At 38.7% G+C, this 21,327-nt stretch overlaps 1 protein-coding gene across 2 annotated transcripts in view; it reads left to right on the forward strand.

The window, feature by feature from the left end:
• Adk2 (Adenosine kinase 2) overlaps positions 1 to 21,327 on the forward strand; it is a 75,335-nt gene that overhangs the window by 16,926 nt on the left and 37,082 nt on the right. For both annotated transcript variants that reach the window (XM_083141492.1, XM_083141491.1), the window contains 2 exons: positions 8,639 to 8,774; positions 16,970 to 17,115. In XM_083141492.1, coding sequence (XP_082997618.1) covers positions 8,639 to 8,774; positions 16,970 to 17,115 — 282 coding nt within the window. The remainder of the gene's footprint in view (positions 1 to 8,638; positions 8,775 to 16,969; positions 17,116 to 21,327) is intronic.

Genomic DNA, 21,327 nt, shown 5'->3' on the forward strand with positions numbered 1-21,327 from the left:
GATCATCTCGTACTGGTTTTAGAAAAGCCTGATCCACTGCCACAGGGGGTGGTAATGCCTCTGTATAGGTAAGTGGAACGCTTCCTTTGTAGAGTGTTACTTTGGGGAGTTGTTTCCAATATGCCCCTGGCATAAGCTTCATTGTAGGAGTGGATGAAATCAATGCGAACAGTAGTAGGATGAGGAACATTTTCATTTTACCTCTGTAACTGAAAAATGTCTGAGTGAAAGAGTTCAGATACATTCGCCTCACCTGATGTTACTTCGTCCCGAAGCAAAGTTGCAACGTTGCTGAATCGTAAGAACACATGTGTAAATAACCATAAAATATTAAAATAATAATAATAATGAAAATAGGAATAAAACTAATAATAAAACGAAATGTAGGAGGCTCTACAATAGGAAGCACTGTTTCATACGTATGCAGGATATCTACAAACAGATAGATTCAATAAATTGCAAGAAAAGTGAACCAACATTACATCACAAATGGAATATAAACCTGTAATCCATCCATGTTTCTAAATAGTAGATGATAAGAACTAATGTCTCTCAACTTTAGATAATAATAATTAAGGTATAAACTAAGTTTAAAAAATATATTATGAAAGGAATATGTACACTGTAAGGTTTACTATCATGAGAGTTCCCTTGGGGTAGTCATTTCAAGGTTCGAAAAGTCCTATGCGGGATTCTAAAACTAAGGGCCAAAAATGCAAGAGTCCCTCTTCGAGGTCCAGATAGGTCTGTAACCACCATTGGTCACCGGAGGAAACAATAAAAGCTTGAATTCCTTCACGTAGTGACTGAAGAAAGGAATGAAGCCATGCCTCTCTGGTTTGGAGCGTACGAAGACGTCCAAAACTAATTCATAGGAAATTAATAAGATCTAGGAGTACAAAAAATAAAGGGGTTGACCTTTAGGTAATACTAGTTCCATAGTATTGAGGCCTTTAATTGTATAGAAATTGTCGGGTGCTATAAAAGCTGATGATAAGTCAAACACAAGAAAATTGTAAATAAGTGCTTCAATTTCACCGTCATAATCAGCTGGTAGAGTAGCAAGTTGAATATCGACCACATTGGTCATTTGAACGGCTAGGGAGGTAGGGAAGACCTGAGGTAGCTGGTCAGATTCAAATTTCCAAGTGGATGCAATGTGCAATATTTCGTCATCCCAAAAAGTAGATATATCCGAAGTAGGACTAAGACTTGGTGAACGAAGAAATGGGATTGTAGAAAAACTAGAGATAATGATATCATCAAAAACTCCATCCATAGGTTCCATGTTGACATCCATATTAGTAGGCGTAGAATTTCAATTTCTGGTTAGTCACCTGAAATTCACAGTCGAACTTCCAATTGAGTAGATACTTGCTGTAGCACTTTAGGATAAAGTCATGTAATTGGACGAATGACGCAAACAAAAAATCCTCTTTGTAGGGTTGCATCGCAAGCATTAACAAATTTTATAAACAGGAGAAGTTCACTTGGAACTACTTCTTCAGAAATATAATCGCGTATGTTCCCTACAATGGGTACCTCAAAAATTTCACTTCCAAGTCGCGTAGTCCAAGTAGTAATTGAAATAGCCATGAGCTATGCAGCTACATGGTTCATACATAAAGAATTCTAACTATAGCGACGTTAAACTAAACAGTTTCCTGTGAAAATAATCAATACATGAAGGATGGCAGTAGTCAAATCGGGGTTCGAACCTAGGGCACCGATTGACTAAGGAACACATCAAGGTCCTTAATAAGTTCTAGAACTTCTGCATTTGTTTTGTCGTCGACAGGGATTGGGAATTGCCGATAGATACCTGCCTTAATATGCAATCGAACAAAATTGCGCACTACCTCAGTGCAGTCTGAAAAAAATTGTTCCCCCGTCTGGGTTTTATACAGCCTAAGAAGGTGCGTATTTATACCTCGTATTTTGGAGGGTTCCAATACTTTATCTTGGGGAACTTTCAAATAGGACGCTATTTCGTCCACCACTGACTGAAATTGCGGACCGTCCTTTGTAATCACAAGTGAAATTTCGTCTACAACTACTGTACCCTTGGACATTTAGGACAATTTATTGGAATTAAAATACACATGTAGAATAAACAAAAGGTAAGTACCAACTCTGGATGATGCTCTTATATATATATATATATTAACGTCACTGGGAGCGAGGAATAACCAAAATGATGTATAAGTAGGAAAAAAAATATAAAATGCAAAGGCTGATCCAGTTATCTACAGCGCTGCATTTGGAGTGACTGAGTCAGTATATCCGTTATCAAAAGCTGAATAAAGCTGAGGCAAAATTTAAATCATGAGACAACTTGCCATGTTATTTTACACGCATGTCCTGTTGCAAGTACGCAAGGGTGGTAATAGGGATATGACCTGTAAGGAGAGACATAATACCATTATACATTATGAAGTTAAAATATTTTTTTTCCATAGTAATTGTTTTGTGGAGATAGAAGCGTGTATTCGGCTGAAAACTGGAGTTAATAAACAGGAAGTTAGATAAGATAAACTCGTCAACGGCCGTTCTTCGAGCATATCCGTATGAAGAAGGAAGATCGAATGCTGGGCTCTGTAGAGAGGAAAAAAAAAGTAAAGGATCCTGGTTGGAAACATGAGCTCAATGTGTACTTTCCTCTCTTCCTCTATATACAGGGCCATTCAGTAAAAGTATAACATTTTTTTTTGTAAGTTATATAGGAGTATAAGTGCAGTAAAGGAGATACACTGTATGATATTCAGAGCAGAATGCATTTTTTGTATAGTTGTTTTGTTTTGTTTTACTCGACTGTCGTCACCTTTCGTGACCAGAATTTCTTTAACCGGGCTATGTTAACCTGTAAAACCTTGTTGCCTTTCACTTTTTTTACATCGTAGACATTTTGTCCTCTGATCTGAGTTATTTGTATGGGGCCTTCGTATTTTCTATGCAATTTGTCTGGTAGTCCTTTCTTTCTTCCTGGCATAAATACCATTACTAAATCGTTAAGTGGATAAGATGGGGCTTGTCGGGTTGCGTCTATGCGCTTCTTACTCAATTGATAACGTTTTTCGTGTGTTTCCTTTGCTATTTTCTGTACTGAGTGTAAATGTTGGCGAAACATGTTTGAAAATGGGTCTACGGGGTTCATGTTTAAGCCTATTTCAAGTGGAAATTGAGGCTTACGCCTATAGAGAATTTCGAAGGGTGAAATACCCACTCCTAATGGACTGCAGTTGTGGATGTATGAAAAGCAACACCAGAGGATAAATCGGACAGCCACAAGGCAACCACATGGAACAGACGTCAAATCCAGGATTCAAAGACAGTTAGCAAGGAATACACCAATGAACGTCATTCAGACAACAACAAGAGACAAACTGGGATCAAAACGAGACCAGAACAAGTTTGGGGACCAAAGGTCAAAGACAGACATACTTCACCAAAGTACTGGGATCGTCCCTCCGCTGTTGAATAGCAGAGAAAAGCACCTCCACCATGTTTGTAATGATCCTTTCGGGCGTGAGGGTCGTTACATGGGGTATGTAGCTGCAATACTTAAGGACTTTAAAATATAAAACACTCTATCATGTATCTTATGGTTTATTAGACAAAGTTCTTACATTGGTCGAGTATTACTATGTTTCTATCCTAAACTAGCTAAGTCCCTAATATCTCTGTTGGAGACTATCCAAGATTTAGGCTAAGTCAAAATAAAGTGAAGTCCATTTACCTTACTCAGAGGTATTTTCTGGTGCAGTCTGGCGTCGAACAGCAACTTCTCTGGACTGACCCCCTGTTCCTTATTTGGGGGGGGGGGGGGTTATAGCAAAGTGTCTTCCTGTCCGTTGGCTTACCAGTGGCCCTTTCAAAGTCATTTCGATCTCAGTGGCTCTTTGTACGTAAGTCCATTTCCTCAATAGCTCATGATGGGTAATCACCAGATTCCCATATTTAGTCCTAGAGCAATTATCCATATTGGGGAATCACTAGATCACGGTTTTCCTTGTTTCAGAGAACCTTGAAGTTGTTTCCTAATAGTTCACCCTTTTGTGGGTTAGCCACTCCCCTTTATTCCAACCATGGCCTTTGGCCAATGAATTGGACTTATCCTCTTTCCATGCTGTTGATTCGCCAAGAGACAGAGACTGTATGCTTTCGTGGTGGCACGCTGATTTGCACATAATAAACTAGACTTCCAGTATTGTTAAGACTAGCACCAAGTCAAATACGATGAGTTCAGATATTTTATGAAATATAAAATGTATTTTATATCAATCTGGTTTGTTGTAAGGGATGGTTGAAAATCCATCTGTTACAGAGCTCACTGGAGATGTGGAAGTCACTTGGGACAGATCTGGACTATAGGGGGGATGATGACTCAGGACTTCCCACTTGAATTTTTTCAGACATTTCTTTGTTGCTTTGGCTGTGTGTGGTCTGTCTTGATGAGCTCATCCATCTGCACAACATACTGGCCTGTGAGTGACACGCTTTGGTGCTCCACTCCGCATGTCGTCCTTTGCAAAAGTGTTTGTTCCACTCCTGCACTCTTGCCCGGAACATGCAGTGCCCCCCCATATATCCTTTCCATTTGTTGATAGATTTTATGACTCCCTACACTTTCCGCTATCAAGAAGCATACAATATCCCACTGCTCCTCTTTGGATGCCTCCATTACGCGTCGCAGTCAAACACGGAATGACGACACGGCCGCTGCTCGGTTAGCAGTCCTTGAGCATAACTTGCCAGAAACGTAACACTATCTACCGGGAAAACGTGCATGAATCAGTTTCGTCACACCTGCACCTACATTTCGGGCCTGTAGACCAATTTCTAACTACCATAGTTTTGGTGTAATATCCTCGGCCTCGTTATTTATTGACTGAGCCTAATATATATGTTAAACAATCGTTATAAAAGGAGCTATATTTTTGGAGAGGTGCTGCACCTTAAAATCCGTTCCCTACTAATAACCCAGTGTTCAAGTGGTAAATTACACTTCCCATTCAAGAAATGTTAAAAATATATGAAAAATAAAATAAACGTTATTCATGCAATGAATAGACGCCATGGAGTAGTTGGTTGACACACCATAGAATCACAAGTCTGTCATAGATTCGATCCTAACCACAGGCAAAATTAATTTTTTTGCTTCTTAGATGAGAGAAGATGTGCACACTCAAAAGCTAGTGTTAGAATACGTATAATTGGAAGTCCTAGGCAAGGGATTATATGTCCAATAAACATTACATGCTAGGCATGGCTGTAGAGAAACAAAACAAAAAGACTTTCAGTTAGCGGTCAGTAAGTGGCTTACCCATAATTGATCCTATACTATACAGTATCATTTGTACAGTCACTGTGCACTATACAAGGATGTCTTTCTTCCATGTTGAAAATTCTGTCTACTGCAGAGGCGTGGCATGCATATAACCGGTGTTACCACAGGTAACAGCAAAATGTAAAGAAATTAAAAAGTTATTTCAATAAAATAATAACATTGTTAAATACGTTGATCGACAGCGTTGCAGTCGAGTGTATATTGCAGAGGACATTTTTTCTGCAGCCGACAGAAGAGAAAAGACAGGTCGTCCTGCTAGCCACAAGAGGTAACAAGAGGAAAGGGTGTCAATGCAAGGGAAGAGCAGTGAAAGACTAAGAGGCAAGTGTGCTAGGGGGTTATTCATATGCCTGTTTAGGTGCCCAGTTGCCGCTCCAGCCTACCGGATCAGCAAGTGTTGTCACAATGGATTTCCATTAAAGAGCTAAATCCTGCCTAAAACGGGGATACTATTTCTCTGAAAAAAAACAAGATCTAGACTGGAAAGCGAAAGCTGGATTTAACTACAACTGAGACCATTTACGTAATAGACAAAAAGATAAGTACTTGATGCGATTCGTGATTTGGACAAACCTTGCTCCAAAAAAATAAGTTGGCAACAGTAGTACGTACATCTGGACTTCCCTTCCACTGCTGGATCAGGGGAATGCTGTTGTCTGCTCACTGCACAAACGTCAAACTGACCCAAGAAATGTGTGGTTCTTCTTCCCCTTTCCATCTCATTGCAAAGAAACAGAGATGCTTGAGAAGGCTCGACCACTATTCATTGGATTTTCGCGGTAACTCTCTTGTGAGTGGTGACTGTGGCTTAATCATTGAGCGGATTGTAAAAAAAAGTATGAAATGAACAAAATGTAAAGTAAAGGGATGTTTTTTTAAGGGGGCCAGTAGGGTGGAGATGATAACGTCTGATGGCCGATAACACTTTTGAAAAAGTCACACCATGCCACTGGTCTGCTGTTTTCAGTAGAACAATAGGTGTTTTGAATCATCTATTGTGTTCAGATTTTCTAACAGAAATAAATAAAATAATGTTTATTAATAGGAATGAAATGTAATATTTACAGCCACCATCTTAAGCTAAATACACTACGTACATATGAAATACAGCATGTTTCAAAAAGGATATACGTATTACAAAGTATTATTTTGTCCAAACTATAGATCGCTGCACCCCGGCTCGGCTATTAGAGAAACGAATAAAAGTAAAAAGTAAAGTGTTCCCCTGTGCTTAGCACCACGCCATGAAGGCGTATAGGGGGTGTGGAGGTAACGCCCCACACTTTCTTGATCCGGTCGTGAGTGGGGGTGATGTGATCAGCATCACGCCCCTGACTGCCTTTACCCCCCAGGGTTTCCCCCAGGTACCCATGTTATTCGACGCTGGGTGGGCGCCGGGGCCGCTTCCTACGTTAGAAAAGTTCCCGGATTTGAACCGGCCGGGGATCGAACCCGGTACCTGAAGCATGGTAGTCAGACGCGTTACCGACTGAGCCACCGCGGCCACTTAGAATACATAGTCTAGTTTATATAATAGCCACTAGATGTCAGTTGTGCTCTGTTTTGCTTGGTAACCGTCAGTTGTTTGAAATGGCTACTCCGCAGCAGAAATCATTTTGTGTTCTCGAGTTTGCGAAGTGCAATTCCGTGATTACAGTGCAAAGACGTTGCAGGTTAAGGTACCAAATTGATCCTCCGAATGGGTGGAACATTCGCAGATGGTATCGACAGTTTGTAGATACAGGATGTGTATGTAAAGAAAAGAGTCCTGGCCGCCCTCGTGTTCCTGAAGAAAATGTTGCACGAATTCAAACTGCTTTCCAACGTTGCCCTTCAAAATCAACTCGTCGTGCCAGTCAGGAGTTACAACTTCCTACAACAACAATTTGGCGTGTTTTGAGACGTCGGCTGGTTATGAAGCCATACAAGGTACAGCTGTTACAAGCTCTACGTCCTGATGACAAACGCAAACGTGTGGCATTTTCTAATGAGATTCTTGATGCTATTGACAATGACAACACTTTCGCACAACACATCGTGTTTAGTGATGAAGCTGCTTTTCATGTCAGTGGTCAGGTAAACAAACATAATGTTTGCATTTGGGGCCTACAGAACCCACATGCATTCATTGAACATGTACGAGATTCGCCCAAAGTGAATGTGTTTTGCATGATATCCCAATCATCTGTTTCCGGCCCATTCTTCTTTGATGGAAACACGGTTAACGGTCAGCAGTATCTCTCTATGTTACAAAACTGGTTGTTTCCGAGGCTGCACGAAGACAACTTCATTTTTCAACAAGACGGGGCACCCCCTCACTGGAGTCGCCAAGTGCGTGATTATCTGAATTAAACTCTACCGAACCGTTGGATTGGTCGTCAAGGAGCTGGCGACTTAGCATGTATCAGCTGGGCTCCACGGTCACCGGATTTGACACCCTGTGACTTCTTCCTGTGGGGTTTCATTAAAGACAATGTTTATGTACCACCACTCCCACAGAACCTGGAAGAGTTGAAGAACCGGATCCGTACTGCCGTAACATCAGTGACAAAGGACATGCTTGCCCGAGTATGGGAGGAATTTGAGTATCGATGTGATATTGTTCGTGTCACTGCTGGAGGACATATTGAACATCTGTAATCTTAACTTGAGAGGTTCGTAAGTATGTGTGTCAAGTTTCATCTTCGTATGTCTTAAAGTTTAATAAATATATGCATGCGAAATACGTATATTCTTTTTGAAACATGCTGTATAATACTTAAAAAAATATTTTCACTTGTAGTTTCTCTACTGTACTGTTTTCAGTAGATCAATAACGGTTTCGAAACATCTACTGTGTTTGGATTTTCAAATAGAAATAAAATTAAATTGTTAATCAGGAGGAATGAAAAGTTATATTTACAACCAACATGCTAAGCTAGACACATTACATACAACATTACATGTAACACTGGAGATAATATTTCACTTGTAGCTCCTCTACTGTACGTGTACATTAGTTCGGTAGGAAACCATTGAGTTTCAGTAGATTACCGAGAACACTGTAGTAATTGATAACAGAAGATTCTCTCTACTGTAACAGTAGACATTTCCAGCAGGAATGGAACCTAATATAGGTTCAATGTGTACATTTTGCTGACTACTGTGGGGGAGGAGGGGGGGGGTGATGAGTGTAACGTGAGCCATGTATCAAGTATTATTATCATAAAGAAGTAATTTGATAAGGTTGTGTTATACAATTATGTTACAAAGCATTTATATGGAATTAATGATGATTTTTCTCTTCTCCAGTGGGTCTTGAAGAAGCCTGGAATTTCAACCTTCATGGGCTGTGTTGGGAAGGATGATTTTAGCAATATTTTAGAGACCAGAGCCAAAGCAGATGGTGTCAATGTACGGTATCAATACAATGACAAAGAACCTACAGGTTAGCATACACTAACTTTTGTTTCTGCGTGAACATTTGTTGTAATTAGTGTATTACTGAAATTGTTAGTCTGTACAGAAATACAAAAACTGTAATTTAGGATACCCATAATTCGCTAAGCCTCTCTCGCTTTTAGTGTGAACAGTTTGATCCCCAGTGGAAGTCCCATATTGACCCAACATCGTGAGGACACTTGGGGGGGAGCTACTTGAAAGCCAGAAAACACTGGCAATAGGACTCATTGCATTGACCACACACCATCCATTGGCCTTTGCCCTTAACCCTAAAAGCTGGAGTGACCAAATATGTATGGGGCCTCCCCGAAGGTGCACTGGTAGTGTCGACACCTTGTAATCAAGGTGTTCCGAGTTCAATACCCGGTGGAGGCACATAGTGGTTCGTATTTCACTTTAAACTGTAGGTCCAGTCCCGATTAGCCTTACTGTACATAAAGTGAACTTAAACACCAACTCAATCAATCAATCAAAAACCAAATATGTACACGAAATACCTGACAATGATGTTGGCAACAGTAGCAAATTCTAGGCTTCAATATGTGTGTATCTACATAAGATATTGAGAGGAACATTTAGTTATCAATCTTCATAATCTCCATAATTGCATTAGCATATGTGTCTACATTAAACTGTTGGATTTCAGTGTTTTCAACACACATTATTTGCTATGAATGTGCAGTTTTTTTTTGTTTTTTTTTTACCATCAAGTTTTTAATGTTATGTTGTTTTCACGTGGGCATTAAAGGGAATGAAGCAGCCAATGTCCACCTGCTGTTCTTGCCCACCTTCTGTCAGAACTTCAGAATGTTTTTCGTTGCTCCCTTCTTGACACTGGACAGGAAGAGTGTGTAAAGAATCTGAGTGTTTAAGGTTTGATATTTGTCGATATTTAAAAAAATAGAAAAGTGTTTGTTATTTCAACTTACGTTAATTATATCACAGACAACTCGGTGGCTAGGCATCCGGTCATCAGGAGATGCAGCAATGACAAACCAAATTAATACAAATATTGCTTTTTAAATATTTTAGAGATGAAGTAAAAACTAAGTCAGAATATTCGCATATTTGTGTGAAATTAGTCAAGTGACACCATGAAATGGCTAGTTTACCCACGGTTAGTGCTGGAAATAGAACAGTTCTCGATCCATTGTGTTTCATATTATTTCTCCTTTTAACTTTTTCAATCATGGAGTGCAAATATCGATTCCGGAAAATCATCTTGCTTTACAAAACACGAAGTACTTTCTGTTGTTTTGTGTTTACTATGCTTACAAATAACAAGACTGATCAAAATTTTTGTTCTCGGGGTGACATACATACTTACTGGGATAGAACCTTTTTTCATAGCACATCTTACCTTCACGCTAGGGATGGCGAAAAATATCAGGATTCCGGAAAATTTAAAAATCTCGATTCGGAAATTACCCAGATTTCATAGGCAATCCGAATTAGGCAATCTACCATTTTCCTGGTAGAATTTATTATCTTCCTCATTTAATGATCATATACTTCTAGAAAGAAAACTCCGGATTTGGCCATCCCTACTTCACACGTCATTATGAACACTATTTTCATCATCAATGTAGGAATGGCACCTATCTGTAATCTATTGTGTGGTGTAATTCCTAATAATTTGCATTTTAAATCACGTTTTAAATCTATCTATCTCTTTCTCTCTCTTTCTCTCTCTTTCTCTCTCTTCTCTCTCTCTCTCTCTCTCTCTCTCTCTCTCTCTCTCTCTCTCTCTCTCTCTCTCTCTCTATATATATATATATATATATATATGTATATATATCTATATATATATCCCCTCTCTCTCCCCCTCCCTCCCCTCCTTGGCTGCTACAGCCCCTAAAGGACCTTGGCCTCTCTCACAATGATAGCCCATTCTCTTCTGTCTTCTGATCGACTTCTCCACCGTCTTACTCCCATCCTCTTAAGGTCCTCCTCAACATCCTCCAACCATATTTTCCTTGGCGTTCCTCTTGATCTTCTCCCTCCTGGTCTCCCTTTATAGACCTTCTTAACAGGTCTGTCTTCAGGCATTCTTTCCACATGTCCCAGCCACCTCAGTCTCATGCTTCTTATATCGGAAACTATATCTGTTTTTTTATATAGTGCGCTCTAATTTCATCGTTTCTCCTTATTCGCCACTGTCCATTCTCATTTACTGGTCCATATATTTTCCTCAGTATCCTTCTTTCTGATCTTCGCAAAAGTTCTTCATCTGCTTGCGTCAAAGACCATGTATCTGCTCCATATGTCACCACTGGCTTTACCACTACCTGATATACTTTGATTTTCAAATTTCCACTCAGGCGGCGAGATTTGAAAACTCTTTAACAGTGAGAAATAACTTCGATTACCAGCTGCAATTCTTGCTTTTATTTCCTCCTTAATATTATTGCCCATGGTAACTAATGTTCCAAGATATTTAAAACTTTTGCATTTTCATAAGTGCCTCCATTAAGTTGTATATGTTGGCCTTACCTGAATTCCATTTTTTGCGCTGAGAACATGTATTTAGTCTTGGTTTAATTTATTTGGAGCCCCATCTCACTAACTGTGTTCTCCAGTCGTTCCAGTCCTTCCTTCAGTTCTTGTAATCTTCGTGCCATCATATCAGTGTCATCAGCATATGTTAGATTTTGGCTCACTCTGTTGAAGAGTCTCTCTCCTGGGTTACTCCCTGGACCCACTCTTCTCATGATATTTTCTAAAGCTATATTGAACAATATCGTAGATAGCACATCTTGTCTCAAACCTTGGTTCACTGCAAATTCCCTTGTGAGCTCTCCTTGCATTTAGTACCCATTAGTGTCATTCTGATTAATCTTATTAGCTTGCTTGGGATCCCTAGCTCCTTCATTGCCTCATACAATTTTCCTCGAATGATGTCATATGCCTGCTTAAAGTCTATAAATAACTGATGAATATTAATGTTAAATTCATAACATTTCTCCATTATCTGCCTAACCATATTAGTTGGTTTCCTCCATTCTTAACCATTTCAGCAGTGATATTATCAATCCCTGAGGCTTTGTTATTCTTAAGAGACTTAATAGCTATTCTAACTTCTTCTAGTGTTGGAGATGCTCCGGGTTCGTCATCATAGTCCTCTTCGGGGTACTCATCTCCATCACTCAATTCTAGATCTTGGGACCCATCTTCTACATTAAGTAGTTTACTGAAGTATTCTGCCCATCTCTCTAAGATCTCATTTTTCCCACCTATTAGGTTTCCTACTTGGTCTTTACAGAAAGCTGTCTTCGGTTGGAAGCCTTTCCTTATATCCTTCACCCTCATATACATTTTCCTTACTTGCTGATTACTATTATATTCTTCAAGTTCCTCAATCCACTCTTTCTCAAAGTACCGTTTCTTTCTCCTGCACACTCTGTCTGCTTCCTTTCTTTTTAGTCTATATTGTTCTGTGTTATATCTGCTTTTCCTATTAAACATTCTCTTTCGTGCCTCATTTCTTTCATTTATTGCTGTTCTACACTCCTCATCAAACCATTCACCTCTTTGGATCTTCGTCTCCTCTCCCGGCACTTCCTGTGCTGTTTCATGTAGTATCTCCTTAATTATACTCCATTTCCCTTCAATACTTTCACTTTTCCATCTTTGACTTCTTTGCTCAAGTTGGTTGCCAATTGCTTAATCTCTTTTTAACTTCTCATCATCATATCTTGAGGTCACCTTTCCTCTTCTTCCATCCCTATATGTAGCTATTTGCTGTCTGTATTTAATGCGGACTAAATAATGGTCCGAATCACTGTCTGCTCCTCGACAGCTATCTACTTGTAGTATATTACAGGCATGTCTTCTGTCTATCAGCACATGGTCAATTTGGCTTTGTGTTACACAATATGGTGAGTACCATGTCATTTTCCTCACAGTCTTCCTTTGTGCCAGATGCTTCTAATTACCATTAAGTTACACATATCAGTCTCAGACCATTATCATTTGAAAATTAATGCAAACTTTCCTTTCCTATAGTGTCTTGGAATGGTTCTTCACGTCCAACCTTGGCATTAAAATCTCCCATTATTATTTTAATGTCATGTTTTAGTATACGATCGATTATGTGATCCAACTGCTGGTAGAATCCATCCTTTTCATCTTCTTCTGCCTCTTCCGTTGGGGCATATACACATACTAAGGTAATGTTGAAGAACATGGCATTCATTCTCAACGTACATAACCTCTCATTTATTGGTGTGAAGTTCTTTACTATAGTTTTATATTTATTGTTGAGTAGGAATCCTGTGCCACCTCTTGTACTTCCACTGCTTCCACTATATATTAATGTATAATCCCCAGTAGATAACATTCCATTTCCTTGCCACTTGATCTTCTGCAATGCTGCTACTATTATTCTGTATTTCTCCATTTTCTCCTTTAGGTTTTGCAGTGCACCTGGTTTTTCTTAATGTTCTAACTTTCCATGTGGCCATGTAGATATCATTATTTGTTTATGTACTCCTTTACCATGCCTGTGTCTTTCCATAGAATCCATCCGGCTATCATTGTTTCTGAGTTCCGTAACCAGATTTGTTTTATGGGAAAGGGTCGTTAGCCCCATGCTCAATCCCCAACCTGGAGGATCAGGTAGTTTGTTATCGAGGTTTTCTTTCTCTAGCCTTTCGAGAGCGAATTCCATTCACTGCAAGACAGCAGAGTCTGGTTTTGGTCCACCCTGGGTATTTTATTCCCTGGTACCCACCATATCCAGTGAGCATTCCCTTATCTGCCACCTAGGGAGCTGCTCGTTAGGAGACCAGCAACTCTGCACGGGTTCGGAACTTCTCATCGGACGGAAATGTATGGTAAACAAACTCAGAATATTTTGTTTTCTTGAGATAGTGTGGACATGCGCCTACAGCATCGTGAGATATTATTATCATTACTCAGACACTAGGATATGAATCTCGTAACATAGCGCATGATCTTGGTATTTACCGTGGAGAAAAAATGTGGTGTAACTCAAGGTGCCTTTCGTGCTGTATGTATTATACATTGTAATCGCAAAAGCTAACCTACATGTTCCATGAAATGATTTCGTGTATGTAAAGTACGTACTATCTGCTGTAAGATTTTTTGAAGCATTTATGCTAGCAAAAATGTTAAAGAAAATCTTCCTTGTGAAGTGGACTTGAGAAAATCCATCAATATCACATTTCTTTCAAGTTTCTAATATGTCCTACTTCTTCCTTTGGAAATAAAATTACCACTGTTCTATATTTAGTATGGAACACTGCAAACGTCAGCTATCGGCATCATTTTAACACGTATACTTTCGTATCGTGATTACGGACAAAAAGGAAATGCGTCACATGTTCTGAACAACTGCAGCAAATCTTTCTCCTATGATTTCATGCCGCATCTCCTTGCCTTCTCTGCGACACTGCCACGCTGCACTCATCTTTCTTGCAACTCGAGACCGACAACTATGCAGGGGCGATTCCTCCATGTAGGAAGTGAGAAACTTCCTACAATTCATTTTTACTTGTTTCCAGTTCTCTACTTTTTAGGAGTTGAATGCGTGTTATGAAATTATGAGTGCAATGTACGTACAATTGCCTAGGTTTACTACTATCAAGAGTTGACTGCTCTTGCTCGCTTCCAAAGACGATGGACCCTGGCTTTTCTGCCGCTCTGTGAGGAATCTTGGCGGTCATCCTACCGACAGATGAGTGGGGGTGGAAGAGGCAGTGCAAGGGAGTGGGGAAAGGTTACGAAGATCGGCGAGGATCTAGGAACCATCAAGACTTTCCTCAATCAGCGATGCCAACCCCAACAAAATGTTACTAAACCAAACACAATTTGATCTTTGTTGGCACTTAGCACTGTTTCTAGCATAATCTACAAACGCCAATCCCTGAGAGAGGGAAATCGAATTCATGGGAATATGTTTTCAGGAAATATAAATAAAATTATGTCCAAATCTTATTTCTACTTCACCAGCGGACATGTCTCAAATGAAAGGGAGTATGCCGATCCAACGGAAAGCTTTGTTACAACCATGCCACGATCCATCATCCTCTGTCTCTTCTTCATCCTGCCCGATTTAGTTCGTCAGGAGATTTTATTGTAGGAAATCTGTAGAAAGTTGGGGGTAAACAATTTTCTCAAACCTTTTTAAGTTCGATGTTGAACCCATGTTGTTTGTTGCACAACAATTTTTTGGGGGAATTTACACTATTACATAACTGTTAAAAGTAAGTAACGCAAGTTCAAAACTCTAGAAAAGCAGATGCAGAATTACAATTATCCCAAAAAAAAAATAGTTAATAATAAATCCTACCACAATTTAGAAGTATTTAGCATAATTTCAAAGTTTAAGCAACACTTTATATTATTGTCAATCCACACGACAGAGAGGGGGAAGAAAATATAAATTCTTGCAAAATCTGAAATATCGTCAATGTTATTTTCGTTGATTTTTATAGGTTCACATTTAAATATTTTGTAGTTCAAGGTGAGGAGGAAGGGCCTCTTGCCTCACCTTTAGTATGGCATGCAACTAACATTCTAAATGTAATTGAACCCCTTTTTTAATCCTTCCTCGGTTTACCATAACTACTTCCTACACTCTGAAAAAGCCACGAGTCGCCACTGCAACTATGCCCGCCTATCCTGTTTTGTATTTAAAACCCACCTTGTGTTTTTTTAACTACAAGAAATGTATACTTCTGTAACATTGTTGTATCTGGTTACGTACAAACCAGCTGTATTTTATGAAAATTAGTACGTATAACTCCGAATTACATATAAATGCATTACGTACAAATATGGTTAAATTAACATGTTTTTAAATTATTTTTTGCTGGGACCTACAGTAATTTACATATATAACAATATTATGCAGAACTGAGTTACATATAAAGCAGTATTAACTGTACTTACAGAATGGTTACATGTGCCAATGTAACCAAACAATTTTAATTAATCAAATCATTCATTCAGCAGTTAAAATATGAGTTGTGACTTCTGCTAAAATATGAGTTGTGACTTCTGCAGGGTTGCTATGCATCTGGAAGACCTGATAAAGTGGGAAATGTCAGGGAATTTTGCGGATCGTCTGGAATTTGTGCATTTTAGAGTCTGCAAGAGAAAAAGTTGCAAAATGGAAAAAACAAACAAAAACAGTTCACTTCCACTTCTGGATTCGGTTCTTGCGATTCCACTCCCAAACAAGATTTAGTTTGGAAACATGTTACATTCATTCTTATCATTCTCAGTCTTGTGAGGTCCCAGGTTCGAATCCTGGCTGGGCATGGATATTTGAGTGTCCATTTATCAATTTCATCATGTCATCACTCATCTTCATCTGCGCAAAATTAGCCAAAAGTGGCACAAAAGCGAAGTAAAATAAAGCAAATCAATGAGTCTTGTGCAAAATTATGGTTCCTTTGAATTTCTGTAATAAATTTTCACTTTTCTAATACTAGGTATTAGAAAGAATATCAAAGTAAAACTTGCAGTCCAGATATCTGATTAATAACTAAAGTACATTGACAATATGATCATAATTTTCGAAAAGGTTAGTGAAGATGAGGTTATCGTCTATTATTTCATAGATCTTAGTCTTGTTGGCATTTCCTATAGAATTCCTACATGCAAGAAATATTTCTCCAGATGCTGTGTACTTATAAATGTAAGCAAAAAAGCAACATTTTCTAGGACACTATAAACCCGCCAGAAAATGAAAAATTGTGTATTTTTTATAATTTTTTTTCTGTTGTTTTTACATTGTGGAGATCTGTTATAGTGAAATAATGTACCTCTGTTGACTTAGGCTGAAGGCTAGATGCACCCAGTACATTTGATGCTGATTGTAATTTTAGATTTTACTCTTCAAATTTTCACGTTTTCTTTGTGTGTGTGTGTGTGTGTGTGTGTAGAACGAAATTAGCTAAATAAAAAGTTGTGAAAGTGGATATTCATAATAATAGACAAATTATATATTTAATTGAAAAACACAAGTTTCAAAAGCAATATGATGATAAACGTGGCTGGAAAAATTTCATTTTTGGATTGGACAACCTGGGAATATCAGGGACTTTCATAATGAAGAAATCGTAGCAACCCTGCTTCTGAATCATTCTGTACTATAAAAACTTACTTGCCTATTTCTATATTATTTTTATTTTTTTATATTTTGTTTTGTAGGTACCTGTGCAGTAATTATAACTGACAAAGGAGCAAACAGATCATTGTGTGCAAACTTAGCAGCCGCAAATTGCTTCACCAACGACCACATAAAAAAGGCAGAGAACAGGGCAGTCATTGAGAATGCAGAATATTACTACATTTCCGTAAGTGTGCTGCCTCTGTAAGCAGGTAATGAGGGTTACTTCGGTTGGTATGACACTCTGAAGAAATTTTTAGTCACATTAACATTTGTAACTAACTCTTTGTTATAGTGGTGTAGCCAGTTTTTTTTCCTGAATGAGTCCCATAAAAATGGGGAAAATTGGCAGGGTATTATATATCAAAAGTATAGAACACCTTCCCAAACTTTTTGGTTTCACGGCACCCTTAGAGTTTCAAGATTTTTCCACGGGGCCTAAGTCAAAATGTGATCCTATCTAACATTTGCAATGCTCAGTTAGTGTGGTTAGGCTGCTAGCCTTAAAAAATAAACACACATTTCAAATTCAGAACATTTTACATGTAAATAGTACTAAATAAGCACATTTTCAGTGAATATATTGGAACATTTCGCGGTGCCTCTCTCAGCCATCCATGGCACCGCGGTGCACACTTTGGGAACCACTGGTATAGAACATTAAGAACAAAATTAATGTATAAAAAGACACCTGAGTCTAAGTGTTAGTCCTGGTATTGTTTTGCTCATTATTTTGCAGTGGTATTGCTTTTATCAAGTGCACTATATTCCTGTGCACAAAGTTCCTACACGGCTATGATTGGGGTAACCAATAGGATTTATCACAAGCTACATGTGCTGTGCCTGTCACGGTCGAACTGGCCGTGAAGTGGCAGCTAGTACACCGGGCAGCGAGAATGCATGTACAAGCAAACTGAATGCAGCATCCGTTGAAAATGTCGTCCTGCATCTTAACATTTACGACATTTTTAAAGAAATTTTCACTAACACACATCAGTTCCTCTTCTGAAATTGCTTCGGTTTCTTTCCTGATGTTTTCTTTCGCGTCAATTCTTCTTATGCATGGCTTCAGGTTTATAAATTTTGTAGCTTGCCATGCAGACGTCATGCAAATGTCTGTTTCTTGTGCAAGGTCCCGGAGGGATTTTTGAGGAGTATGTTCCAATCCAATCGTGCTCCAATGTATAGTTTCTCCTCAGTAAGCACAAGCCGTTTCACCCTTCGCTTCTTATCCAGAACAGACCCTGTTACCCAAAATTTGTTCAAGTTTTCGAACAATGCATCAAAATGATTTCTATAATTTCTCTACAAGAATTTGTAATGACTTCCGAGTCGTACATAAAAGTTCGTTGTTTTAAATTGTACGGATGGCGTGGCATTATTAGACTGCAGAAGAGCACCTGTAATATGTAAACTAAAACAAAACAATCTAAAACACTTGTTAACACCATACACTTTACAAACATATGCAAACTGAACACCAGCTGTCTGGATACTGAAACCCTGACGCACCCAGTGCCAAGGTCAGCGTACAGCTAAATGCCAGCAGATGCACTCTCATTGTCCGGCGTGCTAGCCGCCGCTTCATGTCGAACTCAACTGTGAAACGCACTGTATTTGTTTACATTCACTTTATTCCCACAGCAGACAGAGAATAGTTGTTATTTTCTTGAATGTACTTATTGCATTGTAAAATTATTTCTCTTGTAGATTACAGTTCTTACAAGTGCGTAAACAAAATTTTTGATGTAAGGTCTCAATAGAGCACACTCTCTCCCTTCATCTGACATTTGTTCTTAGTTTGATTGATGTTATAACAATGTAATAAATTTAACAAAATTAAAAAGAAGCAGTTGTACAATGAATCTTGTCAATAATGTTCCAAAAATTCGTGAAATTTACATCGTCTTAAGAACTTGATTTGGTATTTATGGAATGTTCATACCTTTTTCCCATGGTAGATGTATATTTTTTCAAGATTCACACAACGCCTCACAGAATTAAGTTCTTAAGATGTAAATTTCACAGTGTAGTGCCAAATGTTTTGAACATTATTGACAATGTTCATTGTACAATGTCCTCCTCCATGGCCTTGCGGTCTAAGGTGCTGTGCCTTGGGCTCCGAGTTCAGGATGGCATGGGTTCGAGTCCACCGGCGTTCAGTCTCTGGGTTCTTGGCCTGTGTATAGGATCAGTGGCTACCCACCATCGTGAGAAAATTGGGGAGCTACAAGTGAGTAACGTAACCCGGTCTCGGAAATCTCCTTTAACGACTGCAGGTTCGATGTGTTGACCCATCGTCACCCCATTACTGTTTGAAGAACTCCACACCTCTAAGTAGGATTGTGGGAGGGAGATTGTCAGTTGGGAGATCGGCCTAGGCCCTTCATGGGCTGTCGAGCCACGGGTTATTTATATTTTTTATTTAGTTTTGTTAAATTTACTACATCGTTACTGCATCAATCAAACTAAGAATAAATGTTTCCCTGGTAACCTATTCTATGAAAAAATGAAAATAATATGGAATGGGTTATGGAGTCATCTTGTATTGATGCTTGCATATGCTTTTTTGTATTTCATAACTGTAATCTGTTACGTTTAATTTTGCCCTCAATCTCCCTGTATATATTTGCATGATGGTAATCACTCATTGCAAAGTGTCTCTGTAACCCATTCAATGTTGATTTATAGTCACAGATCAAAGGTACGGATGGTGCACTCAGATAATATTAAACTCAGTACATCTCATGAATCATCACAGTTGTTCTCTCTTTCAAAAATAAGTTGCATTTGGACCATGTCGCATTTAAATTAGGATTGGCAACTCAAATAACTTGCTCCACTTTTTTATACCACCGTATGCATGAAATACAATGGTACCCCAATTTTACATTCCGGGATGTTAACATTTTGCCACATTCAATGTTAATGGTCTCCAACAGCAACTTGTGATGACTAGAAGCACATATTTTTGGTAAATAAAAAAGCAAAATTTTTGTACATAACAGTTAAGTTTGGGTTCAAAAGCTGTAAATAAAATAAGATTTCAGTGTTATAGCAGTGAAAAATTGGATCAAAACATCAATATAAAATGATATTTAGGTTTTTAAATCAGTCTGAAGGAACCAAATCTGGAAAATAGGGTGAATGTTCCAACAATTCATAGTTCAAATTCCTTAATTTTTCCATTGCCAAAACACACTACAAACCAGGCCTTTTCTCACGATTTTTTTCATCTACTTTGTTTAAAACACTCCAAAGACTGTTCAGAGATTTTCGTATGATTTTTTTTTTTTTATCTTTTTCTATCTGCATATTATCAATACAACCACCATCTATGGACGAGGCCAAGAACTTTCAGACCACCCTCATAGTCTATTGTATTCAAGAATATACCGTGCGTTCATTCCGATCTGCAGCCGAGAGATCGGGAGAAGCGTGGCGGGCGGCGCTGACGGAGATGCCGACATTTGCGGCCTGTAATGCCCGCTTATTTTTATAGACATATGCAGACATTTATATAAATATTGCAAAACGATCACTAACCTGTGTTATAACATGCAAAAGTTCTTCTGTAATTCATCCAAGTTCTGCTCTTATATGCACAAATAAATACGCTTTAGAAACGATGTTAAGAGCCACAGATAATAAAACATTTTAATCATAGTTTTGACCAGTAACGTCCTGCTTAAGTTTATATCATTGAAAGAGTTTTGTGCCGATGGGGATCGTTTGGAGGTTTTGAATGTGCAACACTGTATCAAGATTACGCTGTAGAAGAAACCGTTAAAAGTCAATAGTGTTCGTGAGCTTCCTTGCAATCCGAAATCTCAGAGCTCGAGTTTTTTGTTCCTTCGCGACTAGATGAAGACAGAGTTGTAAATATAGTGGCGAGCAATGTAAACCAAGAGCGTGTTAATTTCGTACTGTGCGCAAGAGTGTTATTCTTGGTTACTTGCAGTTACTTGTTTGTGTTATTGTAGTGTGTATGTGTGACGTGTCAGTGAGACGATTGGAATGCCAGCCGCAAGATTCACGTTAGAACAAAGATTTTTTTATGTATGACACGTACCTACGTGAAAACAAACTCGTGTCGAGACGTGTGTAGGTAATTTGTACAGAAATTCCCATGCGTTTCAACTCCACACAGAGATACGGTTAGACATCTTGTCCTTAAATTACGAGAAACTGTATCGTTAAATTTTAAAACACCTAAGCAAAAACGACGGATTCTAACCGAAGCAAAACTCGATGATATTGGTGCAGCGTTAGAACGTTCTCCAAACAAACCTCTACGCCGTGTTTCACAAGAGGTGGGCATGTCAAAATCATCGACACATACAGTCACTAAGCTACTAAAATTAAAACCATACTCTTATAACACAGGTTAGTGCTCGTT

The sequence above is a fragment of the Lepisma saccharinum genome, chromosome 20 (assembly GCF_977018435.1).
Source record: "Lepisma saccharinum chromosome 20, izLepSacc3.1, whole genome shotgun sequence".
Classification (NCBI taxonomy): Eukaryota; Metazoa; Arthropoda; class Insecta; order Zygentoma; family Lepismatidae; genus Lepisma; species Lepisma saccharinum.